Here is a 24,780-nt window from a genome sequence, read left to right as displayed (position 1 = left end):
CCTTACGGACACATCCTGTCCTCAAATTCCGTCCTCTGCACATGAAAACCCTCCCCACCCCCCGCCTCTCCCCTAGCGTGCTGCAGGAAGCTAAGAAGGATCTGTCGCCTGTCTGCATGAGTGCTGAATCCGGGAAGACAACAGACGACATCAGCTTTCCACATTTGGCCCTGAATCCACAGGACGGAGAAGAGCTTGCTTGTAAACAAAACTCCTACTTGTAGTGTGCGGACGTTAGTGTGACTCATGGCGAAGACGCCCAAGAAAGTGAGTGACGGGCCCAGCTGCTGACCTTTTGCGTGGGGTGTTGGCAAGCCCACCAGCTCGGGGACGGCTGCAGGATCTCGTCATGGAGCCTCCCAGGCTAAGCTGTACTCCTGCGACGCAAATGGCTCTCAGCCAGCCACACATGAGCCTGTGCCTCAGTTTCCTCATCTGTAAGCTAGAAATAGGAACAGGGCCAGTCTCAGCAGGCTCGTAGGAGGGCAGAGGAGAGGTCAGAACAGGCCTGGCTTTGCGGATGAAGCATGCTGGGGAACGTCTCTCCACCTGGGTTGGCCGGCCCTGTGCCTCCCGGAATTGATGGGTTTGGTTCTGTGCTGAGGGGTGGGAATATCCCACTAGACCGAAGTCATCTCTGTGATGACCAGGCTGGGTCCCTCATGTCCTTGCTATCTCCTGAGGGCCTAGCACAATGAGATGTGCTTCCATGGAAGGACACACGTGCCAGCCACGTTTGACCAGGGAGACCTCCTGCAAATCACCCCCAGCCACATTCAGGAGAGTGATCGGCACAGAATCCCACCTCCTCACACCCTTCCACACACTCATCGCTCAGCTCACAGAACCCCAAACCCCAAACAGGCCCCCATTTGGAATAAACACATTCTCCAATGTTCCTAGTCCATAGGATCAGTCCAAGTCTCTATATCTCTTTGCTGTTGTTTTGGGGATAGATTGGGAAAAAATCCTTAAAATAGGACCTGCATGAGGTGGCTCACACCTGTAATCCCAGCACTTTGGGAGGCCAACAGGGGCCAGGTCACATGAGGCCAGGAATTTGAAACCAACTTGGGCAACATGGTGAAATACCGTATCTACGGGGGAAAAAAAAAAAAAAACACAAATTAGGCAGATGTCGTAGCACATGCTGTAATCCAGCAACTCGGGAGGCTGAGGGACAAGAATCGCTTGAACCTGGGAGGAAGAAGTTGCGGTGAGCCGAGATCACGCTGCTGCACTCCAGCCAGAGCGAGAGAGCAAGATCTTGTCTCCAAAAAAAACCTTTAAAATCTCAGTGCAATAGTGTTTGAATTCAGTGCACTGAATTAACACAGCACATTGCAGCACAAACTCCCCCTTTAAAGAACTTAGAATCTGGTGAGAATTACATCATATTTGACAGTGACTAAAAAATACAGTACACATCAGCTTTATAAAAAGAACATTTTATTTTAATAAAGAATTGAGATCAATATACTGTTTTAATGGATACAAAAATAAATATTCAGCATATTAAAGATACGTGCTTTAACATTCATTTAAACTGGAGATCCAAGCCTATTGTTATCTTATGAACATTTCAGTAAACAGGACTGTTATTCTTAAAAATATAATGCTCACTTCGTGGGACGAGAGGGAAAAGCCACGTTCCCTAGTCTTGTCCTGTGTTCACGTGTAAGCTCATCCACATCTAAAGGACCTCTGGGCCTGTCACCTTCACAGGTATGGCGCTGGAAAAAGAAAATGGGCATTCTCTGGCTTTTCAGATTTTAAACCAGAAACTCGCATGATCATAAATCCGCCATGAGACTTGTCACCATGAGACTTGGGAGGTTGGATGAGCTGTCACCCAAGCCACACCACCTTCCACCTTCTCAGAATGAAGGTCGACAGGCGAGGCCCCTGCTTGCCCTCTCACTGGGCAGTTCTTAATGTGGGGTGGTGCTGACTCAGGCTGGGCTAAAGGGGAAAGAGGGACATGGAAAGTAAAATGTTTCTAGTACAAATATATATATATAATTTTTTTTTTAATTTGAGACAGAGTCTCACTCCATCACCAGGCGCCAGGCTGGAGTACAGTGGCGCGACCTCGGCTCACAGCAATCTCCACCTCCTGGGTTCAAGCAATTCTCCTGACTCAGCCTCCCAAGTAGCTGGGACTACAGGCATGCACCACCACACCCAGCTAATTTTTTTGTATTTTTAGTAGAGATGGGGTTTCACCATGTTGGCCAGGACGGTCTCGATCTCTTGACCTCGTGATCCGCCTGCCTCGGCCTCCCAAAGTGCTGGGAGCCATCTAGTACAAATATTTTAAACATATGTGAAACCCATTTGGAAAGAAGAAAAGAGGTATCTGATTTTATGACAAAAATGAAAAAAAAACAAAATTTAGTTTGAGCTTCCTGGCAACAAAAGCCCAGAGGGGAAGGTTTCATTGTCTCAAGATAAAAACACACCCGTTCACCTGGATATGAACACGTTCCTGCACTGAATTCTAGAAAGAATACCCTTTCTAACAACCCAAGAGTTTTTCTTGCACTCTTTACAAGGGGGGCTTATATCTAAATATTTTTAAATCTTATTAAAATGCTTAAAAGTAAAAAGATATTTCACATAGAATCAAGCCTAGGAAATCATAAATCTACAACTCTAACAAAAGATAAAGACAAAAACAACCTTGTTTTCAGAAGTTGATTTTAAACTCCAAATTCTTTGACTCAAAGCAGCCTTCTGCTAATATTACTGAATGACAAGTCTTTGGAAATGAGAGTTAACCGAAAATGCAGAAAGAATTATAGCAACTAATGATAATGAAGGGGAAAATGTAGGAAACACCATTTTTAGCCACAGGTCATGGTTATAGCATCCGGGCCATTCAGAGTCGGATCCCACCACTGACGTCTGACCAGCAGGGCTGTGCCGCCACACTGTTAAATGTCGGCTCCTCCAAGAATGCCTTTGCTGAATTAAGTGCAAAGTAAGGCATCCCACCCCGGCCAGAGGGACCCACAGCCTTGAATGACGATGAGGACCACAGGAATAGGGAGACGGATGCCGGACGCAGGCGGGGCGGGGTGGGGTGGGGCGCCAGAGCGTCGCACTTAGACGGTGATCTGCTGGTTTTCTCTGAAAAACGGTCTCTGGTGTGAGGCACAGATGTCTGGAAACATCCGGAAGACCTGGTCTGGCAGGGACTCCTCGGGGGCCTGTATCACGGAGCCGGTGCCACAGCTCTTCCCGGCCTCTTCTGCCAGCTGCCGGACGTAGAGCTGCTCAATCTAGACGGAAGGTGCAGAAAGTCAGGCGGAGGCTCCAAATGGGGTGGGCCCTGTCTTTGACCTCAGCCAGGTCCTCCGATTACCCCAGTGCCACATGAGTCCCAAGTGGATGAGCCAGAACGCCGAGAAAGGGCAGGCAGTACTCCCACCAAGACTACCCCATACTCCCCAGTCCTGTCCCAGCTGGGACAGCTAGCACCCAGAATCCCACCATTAGAGATTCATTCCTTGGGCTACATTAAATAAGGGCCAGCAATGGCCTAATCTGTCACTTAGACCTTAAGGCAATGGAACAGGTAGAATCTTTCTGAAGAAGAGATTCAGATTTAAGAAAGAAAAAAGAAAAAGAAAACACATATAGAGATGATGTGCATCCCAGATACCAGAAGATAGCTCAGAGATGGCGGGAATCTATTCCTCCGTATGGAAGGCCTGACTCCCACACAGGTGGGAACCGCATCCTTGTGGCCTCTTCTCCAGCCCAAAACTTGATCCTGACATGAGGGGGCCAGGAGACCAGGCCGCAGGGCTCACAGCTGCCCACACTTACCTGCACAAGAATGAGTTTGGAGCGCAAGGGGGCCATATCCGGAAACTCCTCCCCAAAGCACAGCACCACCCTGCTGTCGGGAAACCGGCTCTGGCTGTTATAGAACTGCTGCAGCTCTGGAACGACAGGGGCGCAGAGGGTGTTCACAAGCAGGGCCGAGATCACCTCCGACTCCCGCAGCAGCAGGGCTGGGGGCCAGGAGGCCCGGGACTCGGGGTGCTCACGCAGCATTCAGGCCAGGGCACTATGGGATCTCAAACTGGTGGCCCTTGGGCCAAATTCCAAGCAAGGAGCTACTGGTGTGGCCATTCCTGGTTGTTGCCGGGATTTTAATGCCGGGGTTGAAGACCTCTCCATGGGCACGGCCGCCTGAGGCTCCCTCTTCTCTCTCTGTTTGTGCATTACTCTTAGCTGCCTGGCTCCTGAAGGCACCTGAGTTTGCAGCCCCTACCTGAGGGTACCCAGGGAGGGCTGTGGTCCTCACCCGATTCTCTGACAGCCAACTCAAAGGGTCTCAAAGTGGGGTCCGGGGACCAGCAACAGTAGCCTCTCCTGGGAGCTCATTAGAAATGCAGAATCTTGGCCCCCGCCTCAGACCCACGGAATCAGAGGAGGTGAGGCAGGCCCAGGAATCTGCATTGCAGGGTGCCTTTCCATGCTGCTGCTGCTGCCTGCTCAGGGGTGACAGCCCCAGCCTCACACCTCCTCACTAAGGGGACTCCTCAGGGCTTACGCACCTGAGCTCACATACCGTACTGCACCCACCCTTCCAGGCCCCCACTCTGGGAGCTGTCAGGCTGGGAGGCGGCTGAGACCTGACATTAGCTCAGGCCCGCACTGCTGCAGGGAGAGGAGCAGAGAGCATGGGGGCATGGAGAAGAAAGCTGGCCTCCTGACCCTCCAGGAGACACCCAGGCTGCGGTCCTACACATCCTCCTCGCAGAATAACAAGAGCTGATGGGCAGCGTTTAGTGCGTGCGGCTGCCACCTGAGCACTCACCGTGCGGAAAGTCTGCGCGTCTCAAAACCTGCACCTAGATCTCCAGAGACCATGCGCAGGTGCAGGTCCGGGTCCTGTGACTGCAGCAGGGCCTCAGACTCTGCATCTCTAGCCAGCTCCCAGGGCACGGGGCCGTCCTCAGAACATATTCCAGTGTGCATGGGGTTAAGTTCCTTAACCCTCCCAACAATCACCCGAGGACGGTGCTGATTCTGCACCCCACTGTACACACGGGGAAGCTGAGGGACGGAGGAGCGCCCCAGGATCGCTCAGCGAGAGATGGCAGAGTACGATTGGAGGAGCGTCTCCTTCCTGCACCTGTGCCCTCACTCCTCCCCGTCCCTCCGTGAGACCACAGGGCCGCCCTGAGCTGCAAATGGCACACAGACAGGAGGCATGATCTCTAAGACCTAAGATGGCACAGACCTCGGAAGAACTGGCTGGTGTCGAAGACCTGGACCACCTCGTCGCGCTCCAGCTTGTTGGGTCTGCCCTTGCACACCACGGCGTTGCCGCTGCAGAACACACGGCCCTGGCACTGCCGCCTGACGAACACGCCCTGCCGGCTGCTGTGCAGCACCACGCCGCGCTCCAGGTGCCCGAACAGCTTCCGCGTCACCTGCCTCTGTCGCTCGCTGGGGATGGCGTCGGCCGGCGGGAAGCGCACCAGCTCCAGGCCCTGGGGCCCACACAGCTTGGCATTGGGCAGCCCCGGCTGGCTCAGGGACAGGAGGCAGCCCTCGGGGCAGGTGGTGGTGGCCTGGCCCACCAGCTTGCCCCCGTAGTAGAAGCTGATCACCATCTGGGAGAACGCTGCGGACAAGAGGGGCACAATGAGGGGCTGGCGGGAGACGCACAGGGTCCCTCCTGCCCAAGCGCGCAGTCCTCACACCCACACGCGTAACTCTTGTGTCTTGAACCACTTTGATATTCTGGGCAAATCCACGCACTGCTTGTAGATGTAATGTTTTTATAAGCATGAGAAAACACACAGAAGGACTAAGGAAACCAGTGACTCAGAAGTACTAACTGCAGCAGCGTTCCCCGTACTTCTTCAGTGCCTCGTCACACACAAAGGCTAGGGAAGGTTTGGTAACTGCTGCAATTTGCAAGTCAGGCTGAGGGCAAATGATGTTTCCACAACTGTAATTTCTTATGACAATACTTGGTTTCAGAGGCACTGCTGAGGACGCTGTGGTCTGCTGCCTACATTCATGACAAAAGGAGACGCTAAATTTAAACCTGAAGTTAAAGAAAATTAAGACATAATCTTTTCCTCAACAAATTCAGATTAAGAGCCTGGGTTTCAGATTAAGAATCTCTGCAAAACACTTCATCCAAATCTGTTCTCGGGGAAGAGTCTGAAAAACACTCAAACTAAAGCAGGGCTTCCCCAAATGTGGCACACACAGAATGACGGGGCAGGGGTGAGATGTGTAATCCAAGGGTTATTCCAGCTTCAGTATTCTCCCGACTTCCGATCATCTCCAAAAGTAAGCCTCCGTTTAGTGCTGCCAGCTCTCTAACACCTAAAACCTGTCAACCTCCCTTGTGAATAATGGCACTCAACTTGGGGCTCTAAACTCAGGGCTTTGTCAGAGGTCAAGAAAAATTCAGCGAAAGCCAAATACAACCTTAGTCCATTCCAGCCAGACAGAATTACCTACTTCTACCAAGTGGTACGGGTCTTCCTCTACAGGCCATGATAGTGAGTTCTCATTTAAAATAAACTTAGGTTTTAAAAATAAGGAAATTTGAGGGGAAACATGATGTTAATAATAGTCCAGGCTCTGAAAACCCACCGTGACAGTGGACCTAAAGTGAGAAAGTTTGGAAAACGCTATAAAACTAGGGTAGGAATGCAGATAACATGGCAATGCAGGGGGGTATCTGCATTTTAATCACTTTAAACCAAAAGAATTATACATGCTAGCCATGAACTTAGTGAGTTCAGAGCACCTTCTAAGCACCCCAGACTAGCTCAGGGCTCCCTTGTGGAGCCACACAAGTTGGGAGGTGCCCAACTCCATGGCATCCCTTAGAGTTGTGCAAGGCACCACATCTGGGAATGCCCTGAGGCCACCTGCATTCCCTGATGGCCACTCAGAACTCCCTGGACCCTCCCAGTGGGCTCTGCTCCCTGCCTTACTATTTGACATCTGTTCACAGGTTCCATTTCCAGCCACGCTGCAGTTACACAGGTTCTAGAATCATGCAGGGTAGGAAGCCAGAGCTGCAGTAGCTCTGGTCCAACTCACTGACAGACACTTGAAATTGAGGCCTCGATACCGTCCCCAGAAGGAAACGGCAGTGCTGGTCTCACTCTTCCCCACTCACCATCTTCCTCCCACGCCAAGTCTGCAACATCTGTGCCTCCGGCTGACGCACACCCTCCCCTTCCTTTACCCTGGAACTACTTTCGAACTTTGTTCCAAAAGAATGAAATGCTTCAGGCCACTCTGTCACACCTCTGGCCCCTTGCCCTGTCATTTCCAGGGCCTTATCTCCGTACCAGCACCTCTCAGTCATGTGAACTGACAGCTTCACCCGGAACAGCTAAGCGCTTCAGAGATGCCTAAGCAGGAGTGTCTTAATGACCACATGCCACAGAACGTCTTATGCTGAGAGAAGGTTCCAGCTGTCGGGCTCATGCCTGACAGTGAGAAGCAACTCACCAAGGGCTGCCTAGGTAAGGCCGGTGGGCCTTCTGCAGCTCTAAGGACCCCACTGCAACCCAGCCCTGCCCTTACAGAGCCACTCACCCGCAAGGACAGCCTTGCTGGGGAATGGCCTGGCCAGAGAGGCAGCAGCAAAGACACCCGTGGCCGGGACTCTGCAGCCCGCCTGCCTCACATCTGACGTGCAGTCCCCACGCAGCCGCTGCCCAGCTGGATGAGCTGGGGCAAGTAGCTTCCCCACCCTGTGCCCCAGCTTTGCATCGGCAAAGCGGAGATGAAACCCGCATCCACCTCACTGGGCTGCCGCCAGGATAATCGGAGCTCATGTGTGTGCTTGGCACAGGTCAGTCCCAGTTAAATAAACTGGGAAATGGGACAAACGCTTATCTACACAGACGAGACTCCTGAAGTTATAAACCATAGCCCGCGGTCTACACAGCACATAGCAGGTACCTAGAGGTGGCTGGCACAGGAGCCTGAGGTAAGGCTCTGAGAGGCTCCATCATTCCACCTGCAGCCCCGCAAGACAGGCAGTGCTGGGACTGACGCCAGGCTGTCCCTCCCTCCCTCTCCTGCAGTCACAGCCTCAAAGAGCACCTGACTTCCGCTTGCTGGTCCAGTCCCAGAAAAGGCTCAGAAGAGGCCACTCGCCTGCTCCCGACCAAACAGTGAGGAGGAGGGACTTCCACACCAGGTCCTGCCCGTCCTGAGAACCCCAAGACCCTGCTTGGGTCATCTGGGCTTTGTCTTCAAACAGTGCCCGTGCCCTGCGCTCCGCCCGGAGCACCCCGTACCTGAATGGTGCGCGTCGTAGGCAGCGTACCCCGTCACCAGCGGCACGCCTGTGGAAGAAACAGAAAAGCAAGCTCAGAGCCACCCAGGTGTGGTATGCAGCGAACCACCCCATCGCTCTTTCTTCAAAAGTCCCTTAAAAGGCCACACATGGCGCACCAGAGGCTCCAGGGAGCAAGGGAGCACAGGCTTCGGCAGGACTCGGTGCTTTCCCCACCAGAGCAGACAGCCATTGCTTCACAAATGCAGAAAACCAGAAGGGCGAGTTGGGGGGCCTTCCTCTATGCTGTGGGATTTCTGACCATGTGTCAGTGTGGCACTGTGGGGCCACATTTCCTTTCCACCTCAAGCACCTGCCCCCAAAATATCACTGTACTGCATGCCCACCACCCAGGGCTTATCTCCGGGACAGAGCCTGCGGGTCCACACGAGCTTTCCCGAAGGTGTGCCTGCAGCCCAGACAGAGGTGCCTTTCCAGGGGCCTCTTACTCGACACCCACAGCCTGGCAACCTTTGAGAACTGCAGGGCCAGCGGCCACCTCCCAGACTCCCGCAGGGGATGTGGGGCTGGAGGAAGATGCTGAGGGAGGAAGCACTTTCACAGGCTGCAGAAGCCTGCCCTGGCGGGGCTGGGGCATTTCTAGCAGCTGGGGGCTCTGAGTGGCTCATCAAAGGACGAAAGCCCCATTTAACCCTCGCGACCCATGGCGCAAGTCCTGGTTTCTCTATTTTATGGATGAATAAACTGAGGCTGAAATAAGATATGCAGCTTCCCAGCATGGGATTCAAACTCAGGGCTCTGTGCAACTTCCTATTCCTGTTGAGTTCTCCTCTCCTCCAAACGCTGTGGGCTATCTTTGGTTCTGAGGGGGTCCTTCATGTCGTAACAGATCAGCCAACCTAAGGGAGCACCCAGGGAGGGGAAGCCAGTGTGGCCGACAGCTGCATCTTCCCTCTGCTCTTACACAAGTTCACCATCCCCTCTCCCCTGGACTGTCCCAGGAGCGTGGGGAGAGCTGGCAAGGACACCACCTAGGGAACAAGCAGCTTGCACCCTCCTGGGAGGCAGCGAGAGCAGGGCCAAGGGCACAGCTGGGCTCCGCCCTCATGGTGGAACACCAGGGCCATGGTTCTTCACCTGTCTGGGCTCAGCCACCTTCAATGAGACACGGATCACTATAGCAACGACCTCTCCCCAACTCCGTCCCTGACTGGTGGAATGCCGTAAAACATTCAGGCTGCGCCTGCCTGCTGACAGTTCTGGGGCGCCCACCCTCACCTGTGCTGGGCTGCTGCGCCCACCAGTCTGGAAGGAGCTGGCTCCGACAGGCCTCTGGCGGGGAAGGGCTCCTTTTGATCATCCCCATGTAATCGTCCACGGTAGGCTGCAGAGTCGGGGAGGGAGAGGAGAGCGGCTCAGTTACTGAACTCCCACCTGGGGCTCCAGTGTTTGTAAAAATAAACAGTTGGTGTGTAACTAAACCCATATTGTCACCTTTATCTCAGGAGACAAAAGTCAAGCTTCACTTTGCAACCTGAAAGGCCCTAGACCAGGCGTCCCCAAACTTTTTACGCAGGGGGCCAGTTCACTGTCCCTCAGACCGTTGGAGGGCCGCCACATACTGTGCTCCTCTCACTGACCACCAATGAAAGAGGTGCCCCTTCCTGAAGTGCCGCGGGGGGCCGGATAAATGGCCTCAGGGGGTCGCAGTTTGGGGACGCCTGCCCTAGACGGTAAATCTACCAGGTTTAGCATTCAAACCATGTGGCCAAATTACGAGGCTCTTTGGGGACCATAATAAGTTTCTTGGCCCTTTCCAGGACCTGCCTGTTGCAGACCCAGCATTCCAGGTTATCCAGCTGCCCCAGCGCTCCCCACACGCAGACAAGCTCGGAGACTCGAGTGAATGGGGATGCTGGCCAAAGATTGCCATGCTTTCAAGACTCGCTCAATGGGCCACAAAGAGATGTTCAATCTCTGGCCCATTTCTTAAAGGAGGCTGATAAATCCAATTATGACATGTTTTGAAATTGCTTTTCTTGTGACCCTGGTGTGGCAATCCGATTATCTCACTCTCCCAGCTGAGTCAGCAGAAAAGCCGCCTACAGAAAACAGGACATTGGTGGAGGGACACGAAGCCAAGAATTCACTCAGTCGGCTGCCAGAGACCACCCAGAAGCTTGGCCACTGCCTCTGCGGAAGGGCAAGGCCATTTTGGGTAGGTTACATTCTGTTCCCTTCATCCTGTGGCAGCCAAGCTACTCCTAAGGATTCCGTTATTGTTATGTTATTAAGAATTTCTGCAGTACTCATACCACCATTTGCAAAGGCTGGGTGAGATTGTTTTAGCTATGCAAATGTCCGCCTTCTATTGCCCATAAAAAGTACAGTTAAGAGGTCAAAGACAGAAGAAAATGGCATCCCAGCAGCTGAAATGGGTATACAAAGGCTGTGCGTCCCTGCCTAAGGAGACCCCAGTGACACTTGTAACCTCCTGAGAGTTTACGTGCAATCCAAACACGCTTGGTTATCCAGTTTTCCAACCCATTAAGGAATAAAACCTGCACATTAAAAAGGAAGCAATCAAATAGCCACGAGAGCTGGTACAGCGACGCACGCCATCGTGACAAGCACGGGCAGCAAGGAAGGTTTAGGTTTTGTTCTCTGTAGCCCACTGGGAAGGCACAGGAACTCACGATGCCGTTGACAAGACTGCCATCCAAAACATTCGAATCGTTTGAACAGTTTGGAGCTGGAAGGAACTTCACTGACTCATAACAGGCAGGTCAGGCCCAGCCCTAAGGATGAGGAGGGTTCCGATGTGGGGGGCATTGACCAGTTGGCAGAAGCCGGCCTGAGTAGGGGACCAGCCAGTCCCTCCATGCCAGCTCTGCACAGGTGAAGGTGCTGCTTCCTAGGAAAGCCTGAGGCTCTGGCTGCCTTCACACAGCAAGAATGTTCCCCCTCCCTGCCAGTAGACGTGAGACTCCTACTGACAGGGCTAGACCCCCAAAACGCTGCCTCTGCTTACCTCCTTGATTAGCTCTTCGATGTCAGAGCGACCGCACTCCATCTCTGTGACTTCATTCATGCAGCCAGCTGCTGCCACGCCTAGTTTGCCTGCAGAAAACCAGACAAACACCATGGCATGAGACATCACAACCTTGGCCGCAGTCACGATCCACGTTGCAAATGCTGAGTTTAAGGAAACATTAAGTTAGTGAGTGTCTTTGTTGGTTTGGGAAAGGCACAGATTTTTTTTTTCCCATGCTTCAGTCATCTGATCAGCAAAGTCAAAAGAGAGAAGTTGGTGGTGGCGCTGGTTGATTCTGCTAATGCTTAAACAATAAAGACAGCACTTTGGTCTCTCTCTTCGATTTTCTTAGATCCAAAATGAATCTGCATCAGATACGCTTTACACCGAGCGTCTGCTAACCTATAAAGGTTACACTGACAAGCCAGGGCATTTGAAAACACTCAGATTTCCTGCCAAAATGTGTTGGCAGTTTGGGGTATTTTTTGTATCGCCAGTTGGCAGGAAATCTCTTTTTGGCCTTTCCAAATATACACGTGTGCATCAGTGCACACAGCCATGCACACACACCACAGCACAGACACTCGCTGCTGCCCAGTGGGCACCAGCCATAATCACAGGCCGCCTAAAAGTACGCAGCACCCACAGGGGCACACTGGGCCGGCCTCTGCTCTCTCCCATCTCCTGTCCCTTCCTCAGTGGACAACTTACCTTACGAAGTTAATGAGTGTGAGACGTGTCAAAACCAACAAACACTTCTTAGGAAAATTCCTTATTCCCAGTGACCTACAGAATTTAACCGCTGTTTCCTCCTGGCTGAATTTTGATTCCATTTCAATAGATTGACGAATTCGCTGAGATGCTACCGATGGGGAAGTAGTGAGCAGGTGGGGCGCCTGCCATGGAGCTTGCGAACCACTGAAGTTCAGCGGAGACTGGGCCCATGTAGGCAATTATGCAAATGCCACATTGCTTCGCCCCTGAGAGCCTCCTGTGGCTTCTTGAACGTCACTAGCAGGTGATGCTGGCTGCACCCCGGACTATAAACAAGTTGGGGTCACCTGCCAGTTCAAGCCTGACTGATCTTGGGGGTGGGGACCGAAAGAAACTTCTCTATTCCTTCAAATCACAATGTACTTTTGGGTGACAAAAAAAATTGTCCAAAACTGGGAAATGAGGTAGAAAGATGACTACTTCGCCTGTAAGGGCCACCCCAGAATATTAGATAGAGGTTTCCTCCTGAAGGGCACCCGCTTCTCCAAGGGAAGATCAGTTTGTTGGCCTTACTACTGAGCATTGATTGGGGTTCAGGCTCAGTAAAGTTCAGTGCTAACTGCAGATGACTGGGCTACCAACGCCCCAAACCACAGTTGGGCTGTCTGGCTGGTCATGTGCTTCGGCTCAGCTTTCTCGTTCACGGGCCGCATCCACCAGCGCCTCGGATTCCCTGTCCAACATCTTAACCATCATGCTGCCTCCCTCATAATGATTAAACAACACTCTGACATTTGAGTCACAATTTCAATTTTTTTTAAGTTTTTTTTTTTTTTTTTTTTTTTTTTTTTTTGAGATGGAGTTTGGCTCTTGTTACCCAGGCTGGAGTGCAATGGCGCGATCTCGGCTCACCGCAACCTCCGCCTCCTGGGTTCAGGCAATTCTCCTGTCTCAGCCTCCTGAGTAGCTGGGATTACAGGCACGCGCCACCATGCCCAGATAATTTTTTGTATTTTTAGTAGAGACGGGGTTTCACCACGTTGACCAGGGTGGTCTCGATCTCTCGACCTCGTGATCCACCCGCCTCGGCCTCCCAAAGTGCTGGGATTACAGGCTTGAGCCACCGCGCCCGGCCAAATTTTTTTTAAATTCTAAGTCAACACCTTCACATTGGGAAGAGTGCAGACTTCAAACTTCTGTACAGCCCCAAGAAGTTCTGGGGGTAGGGGGGTTCTCTTTCTTACAGGCATCTGTTGACTACTCAGAAGCTTAAAAAGGAGAAAGAACATGCCAATATTCTGAAGTACCCATCGAGTGGCTAAGAAAATCAATATAGAAGTATGTTCTAAACCAGTGCTGTAATTTATCCTGTAAATCGGCTACAGTTCACAGCAGCTACATAGCACAGGGCTTTCAGAAGGATTATGAGGCCAGATCCCAGCTCAGTACTTTGGGATTGATTAGTGATACAGGACCAGGGAATCACATGTTTTTGCTGTCCTGCTTTAATCCATCACAAATGCTTTCCTGGGATCTGAGAGCTGGAAGAGACCTTGGGAATGATCGCATCCCAGAGTTCCCAAAGAACCATCGGGGTCTAACAACACAATGACTCATATCCCATCTCCAGCAAGGAAGCCTGTGGAACCATCTTCTACAACTTCATCTGGGAACTTGACTCCCAACCCTCATGACCCAGCCCTTCTGTGGCCACCATATTTTCCCCTACCCTCCTCTCTGAGCTGCTGGAAAATGAAACTGCTGGAGTATGCTTCTGTCTGTCCAGGAAGGCCCTACTTGTGTCTGAGGGCTGGCAGCAAGTGAGGTGCAGGCTGGACTACACCCCATCTCCTGCGCCGTTCCCTCCGACCTCACTGCCGCACTTTCACCTGCAGCCACCACTTGGACAGCAGTGTATGAAGTCACTGGAAAGAGATCTCAATCTCTGCTTAACCAAAGAAGAGCACTACTTTGTTTAACTAAAACCATGTGCCCCAGACCCTGTGTCTACCCCATACCCAAGTTTTGTGGCTGCAGGCCAGAGCAACTTCTGGAAGGTTTCATGCCCATAAAGGATAGTTACATTTTTGCTCTTCCTCAGGGACAATTCGGTAAACTTTGTAAGGCTCGGAAATGTCCAGCTGGGACCGGTCCGTCACTTCCTCAAAATCTGGGCTCTTATTCAAAGCACAGCGTAACCTCGTCTTCCAAGTGGCTGGTTCAGCTTTGTCTCCTTCTTTAAACTTCCCTTTAAAAACTGCCCAGGCCTGAAGAAAGAAACAAACATGTTAAATTCATGGCCGACTACAATCACAAATAACCGTAACCACAACCAGGACCCCACACGTATGAATCTTTGTTGACCGTCAACTCATTCAATTTCAGGACCCAAAGAGACTCCAGTCAGATGTCTTAGACCAGGGTGGGGGCCCCCCAGGTTCACAGAGCTGAGTCAGAAGTGGAACCCAGGCCCAGGGTTCCTCCAACACATACCCCTTAAGTGTACCTTTCAGCCAAGCCCTTCCCGGGATGAAGAGACACCTGAAGTTTATATAGCACAAAGAGGAAGTTGCATGTGGTTTCACCAGAGCATTCAAAACAAAGAACAAGTCTTGTTCAGATCAACCTCTAAAATTCGGCATGAAATGGGAACATTTGCAAAAAGTCAAAATGGTCATCCATCACCCTCTTACTTCTAATAGAAATTTTGTTTTACATTTTCATGCTTATTCTAGACTTTCCCCCCAGGTGTTACTTAAAATATAACGAGATATTTTCCCTTTATTGTTTCTTTTTTTAAATAGATCTGTTTTCAGACTTCTCCAAACCTTAGAATCTGAACTGGGACAGAAATTCAAGGCAGAAATCTTAAGGTCATAATGTAGAATGGGGCAGTATGGATTCTTAAAAAATAATAAGATAAGCAAATGGGCAGATTTTTAAGATGGCAACATTGGAATACAGACACACCAACTAGGAGGTAACCACAGTCAGGTGAGAATTGCCTTCGGTGTCAGGAAAAATCAGTGTCCTCCAGCCCGCAGTAACAGGAGATCTGTAGGGAATTCCCAATCCCATTCGGGCAAATGCAACTCCAAGAGGTAAACAACGTTCCATCCAGTCTGGGATTGAATGTCGCTGTACCCACTTCCAACCCAACAGTTTTTCCATTACAGCAAGTGTTCTCAGGCTTAATGCGTATACCAACCCCCTGCCCCGGGAAGCTTGTGAAAATGCAGATTCCTGGGCCTTGCCTCTCACGATTCCCATTGGGGAAGAGGGGTTGGGTCTAGGTAACTGTCTTTAGCCAGTATCCCAGGGATTCAGATTTAGCTGGCCAGGTGACCACACTTCCAGAAACTCCATCATCCCTCTGTGAGTCATGGCTCCTTTAGCCCCGGCTGCTTTTCCTCTCCAAAAAGACAAGAATGCTTATTGCTCAAGGCCAAGGCAGTCTGTTCTGTTGATGCAAAATGTAGCACCTCTAGCTGGGGTAAAGAAACTGGAAGAACATTCCTATTAGTGAGCATAAGTGGTCGTTTCCTTACATGACATTGATGTAAAATTCCCCTCTAAAAATGCTCCTTAAATCCGGGGTCTTCCATTCTCTCCTTCACTGACCAGGCATTAATTTGAGTTGTGTTGCTGTTGCTTTAGTACATGCATACCATTTGCTAAATGAACAGCAGTTCCAAATTTTTATTACTTTAAATCAGGGGTTCCCCACCTTGGCAAGCCTGACATGTCAGCTGGGGCCTTTCTTTGTTTGAGGGTACCGTGGATTCTAGAACACTGAGCAGCATCCCTAGTCTTGACCCACCAGATGCCAACAGCACCCGTCCCCTAGCTGTGACAACCAAAAATGTCTCCAAACACGGCCTAGTGTTCCCTGGGGGGTAAACTCATGACACCTCCCCCATCTGAGAACCACAGGGTTAACCCGCATCCCAAATGGGCCTTAAAAGGCACAAACTTCCTGGCAATGTTGTGATCAGCTGGTACACATACACAACTGTGGGGCCTGCAAGGCACTGCCATATTCACTCGTTCACGCCAAGCTTACACTTGCTCTGTGAGCAAAGCCAGCGCACATCATCCATGACAGCAGGGCCCATGGCCAGGAGGCATCCAGGGCCACCATCGAGTACTGGCTCGCAGCCTGCCCGTAGCCCTGTGACACACGCGGGCACCTGGTTCTCTCCTGGCCTCTCTAGCCGGCGCTAAAAGGTCAACTTAGCGAGATGATCTCTTGAGATCCTTCTTGGGCTACAGCAAAAACTAGACGTGAAAGTGATCTCAGGGGACTGCACCCCCACCTCCCACCGCCAGCAACCGTCACTATGGCTCATTCAGTGACTATGCCCACCGCTCCTGCTGACAGCATTGAACTTGGACCAGGAGGTCTTCCTAATTTAACATTCTTGTTTCATACTGTGTTTTTTAAATTAAATGCTATTTTTTTTCCCTTCAAGTCCTGCTGAATTTGAAATAATAGTGCTACTAAGTGAGTTTTAGCTCACTCAGGCCTGTTAGAATGCCTGGAAAGACCATGAATCTTAACCTTCACGTAACCAAGACTTTCCCCCTCATCGTCATGTCAAGGAGGTAAAGTACTTTTTAAAAACTAAATGAGTTGATATCAGTGTACTCGGGGCTGGTACAAAATGAGCTCAATGTTTTTTTTCAATTTCTCACCCGTGATCTACACCATGAGGCCAGCCTCAGGATGATGGCTGCAGACAACCAGAGATTTCCTGGTGTAAGTGGTCTCTTTTATCATCCATTTATTACGGAAGAAACCAAACTCGTAAATTTCTCTCTTAACTCCTAAATCATTGAAAGGTTTTCTTTGAACATTTGAAAGAAACAAGTGTCTACATAACCAGAAAACCCCTGAGATGGCTCTATCTGACCGAGGTTGACTTCGTCCAACAGCCAAAGATGTAACTGGCCAACGTCACACAGACAAACCTCTCGGAGCGTGGATCGGAACAAGCACAGCTCAGGGACACACCGGAGGGGTTCCTGCTGGCGCCGTGTCTCCACCGGCACTGATGGCCGTCCCGATGGCCTCCCTGCTCCAGCAGGCACCCGCATCTCCCTCCTGGCCCCATTCCTGCTGAGATTGTAGACTCATTTCAGATTGCCACATCGGGCGACTGCGTAACCAACGGAAACATTGGGAATCTTGCACATTTTTCTCAACGCTGTTGAAACGGCCATGAAGGACATTGCATAAGATGTATAAATCTGGGGCTTTATTTCATTACCCCCAGAGCGTAAGTTGAAGCAGGGAATGGGGTGAAGGGAAAAGCTTGATCTCTGTCAGCCAGCCACATGCCAGGACTACACAGCCTAGTCCAGACCCTCGGTCATGTCTTACAAGATGTTTTATGATGTCCGACCTGCAACTGTGCCCTCAGCACCCAACACCTCCAGTTAAGTCTGTTGATCCTGGCAGTGGCCAGCTCTTATCAGGGTTCTCAGTGGGGAGGGGAAGACTCTGCCCCACAGGAAACACTTGGCAATGTCCAAGACATTTTTTATTGTGACAGTAGGGGAGGGCAGGCTACTGGCATCTGGTGGATAGAGGCCGGGGATGCCCCTAAACAGCCCACAAGGCATAGGGAACCCCTACAACAAAGAATTGCCCAGACCCAGGCATCAACAGTGTCGAGGAAGAGAAACTCCAGCTTTTGGGGTTGTCTCTAATACAAAATTCCCAACCAACTGGATGGGACTTTCACGTTGTTTAAATTTGCAGTTCTTGCCAAAAGAAGCTCACTATGATGCCAAAGGCAAAAAAAAAAAAAAAGCTACAGTCAAACAGAGAGAAATCCACAATGGCTGTGGGAGCGGAAGCAGACACTGGCGTTGCAAAACTTCTTGGTGCCCAGGCTCCCTGACCTGGGGTTCTTGATTAGAAAGAGTCTGGAGGGTGTGGGGGCACCAAGGGACGCCTCGAAGGTGAGTTCAAAGCAATCCCTTGTGCCCATTTTCCTTGGAGTGGTCAGTAATGGGCATCAGATTCTCTAGAAGACAGCAACCCCAAACTGCAGATTTGACAGAATTGCAGAAATGCATGGCCGTGCTGCAAACATCCGTCAGGGCAAAGATGTGAAGGACCAAAATACATCTTAAGCTACCTTTGACCTATTTACAGTCCACTCCGGGGTGAAGGTGTGATCTTGTGTCATTTGTATTCTCTGGTGTCAGAGACGGTCATCTGTGGCTGGTGTCCGGCGCTGTCACCGGGCTCTGCAGGCTTGACCCCCCTACAACTTCTCTGCGGTCTCAGGTCTGATTCTGGCCCCTCACAACCCAGTGCCCTTTGCTCCTCTCCCACATTCACTCTCCCCTCCACATCCCTGGCCCCCAAATGCAAGAGAATAAGCTCACAGGGCAATGGCTTATCACCAGGACTATGACTCGGACTACGTGTGGTGTCACATTTGCAAATGTGGAGGTCTAGGCTGCCCTTGACCTAGGGCTCTGAGTCTCCCAGAGGTGAAACCTGGACATCTGGAGCCTTAGAGATGCCCGCACAGGACTCTGATGACCCACAAGGGACTTGACAGCCCAGCTGGTCTGCAGAGCTGGGCTCCCTCAATTCCTGGTTCCTCTGTCTGAATCTAGGTGTAAATGGCAAGAAATCTCTGTTTATAAGCTATTCTGGGGTTAGGACCAAAGGCTCACAGTTGGGCCCTCTGCATTTGAATGCTGGCTCCATCAGACAAGAGCTGTGCGACCTCAACAAATCACTTCTCCTCTCAGCGCCTCTACAGAACGAGGGTGGGAACAGCATCTAGCACACAGGTTCGTGTGAACGGAAGACAAGCCATGGGCCAGGCCTGGCACAGAACAAACCCTCCATCACGTCTCTCCACACACGGGAGACCAGTTACTGTCAAGGGAGGTGAGACTAATTTTAGACATGTGCTGCAGGTTCACAACCCCCGACATGACCCAGCCCCCAAAGGCATGACAGGTGGCATGTCACCCTCCTGAGCTGGCCCTACAATGCCAGGTAGAAGTCCCAGCTTTGAAGGAACAAGGACTGAAACCTTCCCTGGTAGATGCATCCCCTCTAACAGAAGCCCACGGGGAAAAGTCTTAGCGTGAAGGTTTCAAGTCTTTTCTCCCACTGGGCTCATTAGGAAAAGGAAGCGGCAGAAAAGGTAACAAAAGAGCCTTCGATGTCATCGCTGGAATACAAGCGACCGCAGAACGGACTCCCTGATTCAAGAGACATGAAATCAGCCCATGTACATTTTTGAGACACATTCGGCACTCCTGAACCAATGTTTGCTTTTTAAAAAGTGGCTTAATTTTTAAGTAAATGACAAAGACATCACTCAACATCTCTAGCAGTCCACGAGGGAAAGGGGACACCGTGCCCACAGCCCGGGGGGGAGCTGGGGTCTTCACCTTGAAAATGGAGGCATCCACTTCCTGATTATAATCTTGCTTCCCAGCGTGTTTCCAAGGGATCCGGAACATGCTCTTCTCGTCATTCTCCCAAATCAGTCCTGGATACATGCTACTGTCAATCTGCTCGATCAGCCACTGTCGGAGCCGCCGACCGCCGTTCCGGTCACACATCCTTGGAAAGACAGAAACACACTGTGACGTTACGGACACTGTCTCATTCATCACAGCAACCTAAGAACTGCTCACAGGAAACTCGGAGGTTTGCAGCAAAGGTGCTGGCTTGGGGGAAACCCACACATCTAGGGACTCTGGGCTACCTGCCATGAGCAGGCAATGCTGGTCTCCATGACCTCACAGCCCTGAATGAAAACTGAAAGCTCCGTGGGAAACCTGAAGCCACCAGCAGCCCCATGCAGGCCCCTCCCACCGTGCTGCCTGTGCCCCTTCCAGCGTTCACGGACCTTTCCTTTCAGGCAGACACAGCCACAGTAAACAGCTCCAGTTTTAGCATGAGACTGGGAGGAAAGGGGGAATCACTTTTTCTTTTTTTTTTTTAGATGGAGTCTTACTCTGTCACCAGGCTGAAGGGCAGTGGCACGATCTCGGCTCACTGAAACCTCCGCCTACCAGGTTCAAGCGATTCTCCTGCCTCAGCCTGCAGGGCAACCGGGACTACAGGCACACACCACCGTGTCCAGCTAACTTTTTGTATATTTGGTAGAGACGGGGTTTCACCACATTGGCCAGGATGGTCTTGACCTCGTGATCTGCCCAACTCTGCCTCCCAAAGTGCTAGGATTACAGGTGTGAGCCACCGAGACCGGCCGGGAGAATCACTTTTACAGCATCGGGTTCCTTCATTGAGCAGCCCATTATCCTGGGAACCAACTGGGTTATCAGATGCCCAGCTGGCCCCATATTCCCTGATAGAATACAGCATCTGTGCCATCTGAGAAAGAGGAGGCCCTCAGGCTAGCCCATCTAAACAGCTGTCCTTCCCAGTGATAAGAGCAGGGGTTTGAGAATGAGATAGAACTCTGATCTCATTCAAGCCTCACCACTGCTCAGCTGGGAAATCTCGCATCTCATTTAACCTCAGAGCATCAGCTACTGGTCCCAGAAGAAACTCGGGAAAATCTACTGGTACTGGGTGTAGCGAGAATTCAGATGGTACACAGAAAGCAACTGAGACAGACCCCGGACCTTACATGCCAGATGTCATTTTCATCATCTAAACTTCCTTCCTGGACAACTCCTAAGACCAACTGAGAGATGGGGACAAAAGTGAGAAAATAAATTTCAGCTACAGAATAGGACAAAGTTCACTGGGGTCCTTTTCCAGAAGATGCCACGTTCTAGGGACCCGACCACCCCAGGGCACCCAAAGACATCCTTTGGAAGATCATTCTTACCCAGGCAGACAGCTTCCCCACATTACAGAGAAAGAGAGAGAGAACTCGCATGACCTAGCGACTCAGAGCCAGCATTTACAAGAACAGTGCTGGAAATCCCCAGACAGCTGGATAGACGCCCACCCAAGAAAAAAATTGCATGTCTATTCTTCTGATGAAAATGTGACCTCTTTGGGCAAATGAATTTGAAACTATTGGCAGTGACAAGACATAGCGTTCCAAAATACGGTAGAACCCTGCTGGTCCAGAAAGCAGAATATCAATCAGAACCTTTGCAAGAAGTGCACGTTCTGGAAACTCCAGCCACCCTGCAGGTGGCTGTGAGATCGGAAAAGGAGCCAGGTCTCAGGGAGGAGGAGGTGGGATCCCTTAAATTCTCCATCCAACAACCTCAGTTGTGCATTTATGGATTTAAAAGAAGGTGAATTCATTTTTTTTATTTTTTATTTTTTGATTTTAGAGACAAGGTCTTGCTCTGTCACCCAGAGCAGTGGTGCCATCATAGCTCATGGCAGCCTGAAACTACTAGGTCCTCCTGCCGCAGCCTCTTGAGTAGCTGGGACTACAGACATGTGCCACCACACTCGGATTTTTTTTTTTTTTTTTTTTAGAGACAGGGTCTCACTATGTTGCCCAGGCTGGTCTTGAACTCTTGGCCTCAAGTGATCCTCCCACCTCAGCCTCCCAAAGTGCTGGGATTACAGATGCGAGCCACTGTGCCCATCCAAATTAGACCTTCGTTTGAAAACTCTGAACTCTGGCAAAGGCTTTTCTCTAACTAGACCTTGGGAAGTCACTTGAACCTCTCTCTGAGGCTTCCTTAGCTGTAAGTTGAGAGAAGGTATCTCAAGAAACCCAGACTTCTAAAGCAGGCCATTATGTTTATCATAAAGAAGAGACAGACTTGGGAGAGGGTACCTGAGAAGAGCAATTAAACACCACTAGCCAGGACCACCCCCCCCCACCCCCAGAAAACAACTTAGCAGCCCTCTCCTGGGACAAGTTAGAAAAATTTCTGCTAGCTTGAGGAATGAGCTGCACAGAGGAAGATGAGCTGGCCAGAACACAACAGAGGGGTTGGCATCTGAGAATCTCAGTTAAATGAGACATTTCCCCTGATCCCCTTGCTACAGGGTTCTTCAACTAGAATCCACAGTCCCTGAGCCTCCTGCAACCAAAAGCGAACTTTCATTAATACAGGTATTTTTCTAGAAAGAGGGTCAACACTTTCTCATCAGGATTCTTAATGGATTCATAATCTCTAAACTGTTCAGGACAACTGTCCTGGTGATTCATAGGAAAAAGAAATTTTAAAAGGTAAAAGAGAAGAGTGAATTTTAGCATCTGAAAGCTGGAAAACACGTTAGAAATCATCTAATCCAGCCCCCTCTTTATTCAAGAGAGGAAAAGCTGAGGCCCAGAGAGGCACAGCAAATACCGAGGCAGCCAGCAGGCTGTGTTGGAACCCATGCCACTGCCCCAGCCCCAGCCCCACCAGCAGCTTATTTCACACATGGTACAGAGGAAAGTCACCGTCACCTTACAAGATCTCTGCACATGTGCAGCCCTGTCTGAGTGTCCTTCATGGTCTCCCCCAGAGATTCTAAGTAACATCAAACGCCTGAGATTCTATTACAATTATGACCCATGAGGATTTATTAAACATTAACAAATTAAGTCCACCAAATGCCCAGCCAGGAAAAATTAATAAGTCCAGTCACATGTTTATAACTTCCTCTTCTTGATTTTGAGGTAATCCATTGGCCAAGCCCTATCTGCAGCCCTATAAACGTACCCAGCAGTCAGGCTTTCCAGCAGGGACGTGATAAGAGGCTGTCCCGGGCCCACCTAATCCAGATTGCAGGATACGCCTGAGCTGGCAGTAACAGAACCCACCCTCTCCTCCGCCTGGGAGAGCTCCAGGGCACCTGCTCTAGCCGGGCATATCTTCATCACTAGACCAGAAAGCACCAAAGCCATTTCTCTCTCCGGCCCCAACCTTCCCCAGGTGACTGAATCACTCCCAAATCTTTTCATAGCAGAAGCTGCCATAACCCAAAAGGACACGCTTAGAACTGTCGTTTAACTACTAGCTCTTACCTTTGGTTTTAAAAAGAAAGTACGGGACCATCAGTTGGGGGAACTTTTTAAAATTTTGGAAAATTCAGTGTCTAGTTTCCATCCACAAAGCCCTCCACAGCTCTGGGTAAGTAACACATCTCACCTTAGGAAAGTCTGTCCTAGGTCTTGGGATTTATTTTACAAACAATGTTCTTGAAATACATTTTTTCAAACGGTGTTTTTGTAAGCTGTGGCCGGTATACAGACTCTTGCCAAGGATGACTTGGCGGAGATTGAAGCAAAAGACTTCAAGCGCAACTCTGAAATCTTAACTGACTGTCATTAATCAGAATTTTTGAACCAGTCTGTCCCCTCCTCCACAATCTCGACCCTCAATAACGACTGATAATTGGGCAGTTCCACAGTTCTGACCCTTCAAGCATTATTCCACGTGGTAGAATTCAGTGGGATGACAGACCGGTTTCAAGATAGGGGGTCTCTATTTGCCCTTCCTACATGAGCTCTCCTAACGTTTTTCACGTAAACCAGATTTTAAGAAAAATGAGATTTTTTAAAAGGCATCTGTCTACCAATCTTTGGAAACAGGCAAACAATAATCACTGACTCGGGAGTTTAGATTGGACTTAGGTGGCTGGAAAATAAGCAAAAACCAGAGAGAAGGGCACGGCGGCCACCGAGCTGCGCCTGGGGACATGACGGTAGTTCCAACCCCATGCCCCGCTGGCGTAGGGGACCCCACGGGAAGGGACCGCGCAGGACGCGGGCGCCTCGCCCGCCCGCCCAGCGCGCCTACCTGCCGCCGCCTCGCCGCCCGCGTTCCGCGCTCACGGCTCGCGTTCCCACGCTCGCTGCAGAGCTCCAGGCGAGGCACACCAGCCGGGCGCGCGACTTTAAAAAGTGTAGGGGGGCGGGCCCGGAGCGCAGAGCGACGGCCGCACCGACCAGTGGTGTGAGGAAGAGGACGGACGCCGCCCAATCAGCTGGGCTCGCGCGGCCCACCTTCTTCTAAGCGCCCGGCTTTCCGAGAAATCCCTTTCCCGAGCGGCCGTGCCAGGGGGTTCGCGCCCTCCTGGAGCCGCTGGCCGAGCCCGGCTCCGCACACCTGGGGTCCCGGGACGGTGCTGCAGGGGGGCTTTCCCGGGAATTCCGGAGGCCCCGCGGAGTGACCTGAAGGCAGACAACGCGGGGACTTCGGCAGGTCCGCAGCGAGCCCCCCACCTTTGAGCGGGACGGGGCGGCCCGTGCGGGGCGGCTCGGAGATCCGAATCCGGAACAGAAGCCGGCAGCCCCGCCAGTCTCCGCCTCCGCGAGCGCTGGGTGTGGGGCGGGGACGGGGACGCGGAGCCCGTTTGCAGACCGTCCCGCGTCACCCGTGGCCGGAGAACCCAGGCTCCGAATGAAGCCACGGCCCGCTGAGGCCGCGATGGAAACGGGAGGATCGAACGCGCCGGCCGATAGACAGTCCCCCTGGGGACATCTTCAGCATAACTCCTTTCCCCAGAAAGTGGCAGCGCTAAGAAGAGGTCACCTGTGGGACCAGCTGCTCCTGGGTGTGAACTGACATTTACTGTAAAATGAAGTGGGGTGGGGAGAACAATACTGGAAAAAAGAAAGCCCAGGAAACGGAAAAAGAAGCGTTTCCGTGTTCCATCCTGTGGGAGCCTGGAATTGGGGGGAAATGAGGGGCGCAGTTGACTTTTATTGCCCAGTGGAGAATCGCACATCGGGGCTGCTTTTTTGCGTTGAGCTTTTCAGGGACCTAGGAAAATTTGAGAGTGAAAATGTTATTGGCTGCACAATAC

General features: G+C 51.2%; 1 protein-coding gene across 2 annotated transcripts; it reads right to left on the bottom strand.

Annotated features, from left to right (window-relative positions):
• Nucleotides 1-1,660: 1,660 nt before the first annotated feature.
• Nucleotides 1,661-23,856, bottom strand: IRF8 (interferon regulatory factor 8). Of its 2 annotated transcripts, XM_010333687.3 has the most exons (9): nucleotides 23,772-23,856; nucleotides 19,482-19,656; nucleotides 14,137-14,320; nucleotides 11,337-11,425; nucleotides 9,584-9,689; nucleotides 8,307-8,354; nucleotides 5,261-5,647; nucleotides 3,835-3,950; nucleotides 1,661-3,284 (listed from the first exon to the last, which is right to left on the bottom strand). In XM_010333687.3, the coding sequence occupies exons 2-9, from the start codon at nucleotides 19,653-19,655 to the stop codon at nucleotides 3,108-3,110; spliced, it is 1,281 nt and encodes a 426-aa protein (XP_010331989.1). In that variant the 5' UTR covers nucleotide 19,656; nucleotides 23,772-23,856; the 3' UTR covers nucleotides 1,661-3,107. The 2 variants fall into 2 exon arrangements, with proteins under 2 accessions (XP_010331989.1, XP_074257122.1); XM_074401021.1 differs by lacking the exon at nucleotides 23,772-23,856 and having other exon boundaries at nucleotides 19,482-23,741.
• Between the last annotated feature and the right edge of the window lie 924 nt (nucleotides 23,857-24,780).

This window comes from Saimiri boliviensis, chromosome 1 (genome assembly GCF_048565385.1).
Source record: "Saimiri boliviensis isolate mSaiBol1 chromosome 1, mSaiBol1.pri, whole genome shotgun sequence".
Classification (NCBI taxonomy): Eukaryota; Metazoa; Chordata; class Mammalia; order Primates; family Cebidae; genus Saimiri; species Saimiri boliviensis.
This window is presented reverse-complemented; position numbering and strand designations above follow the sequence as displayed.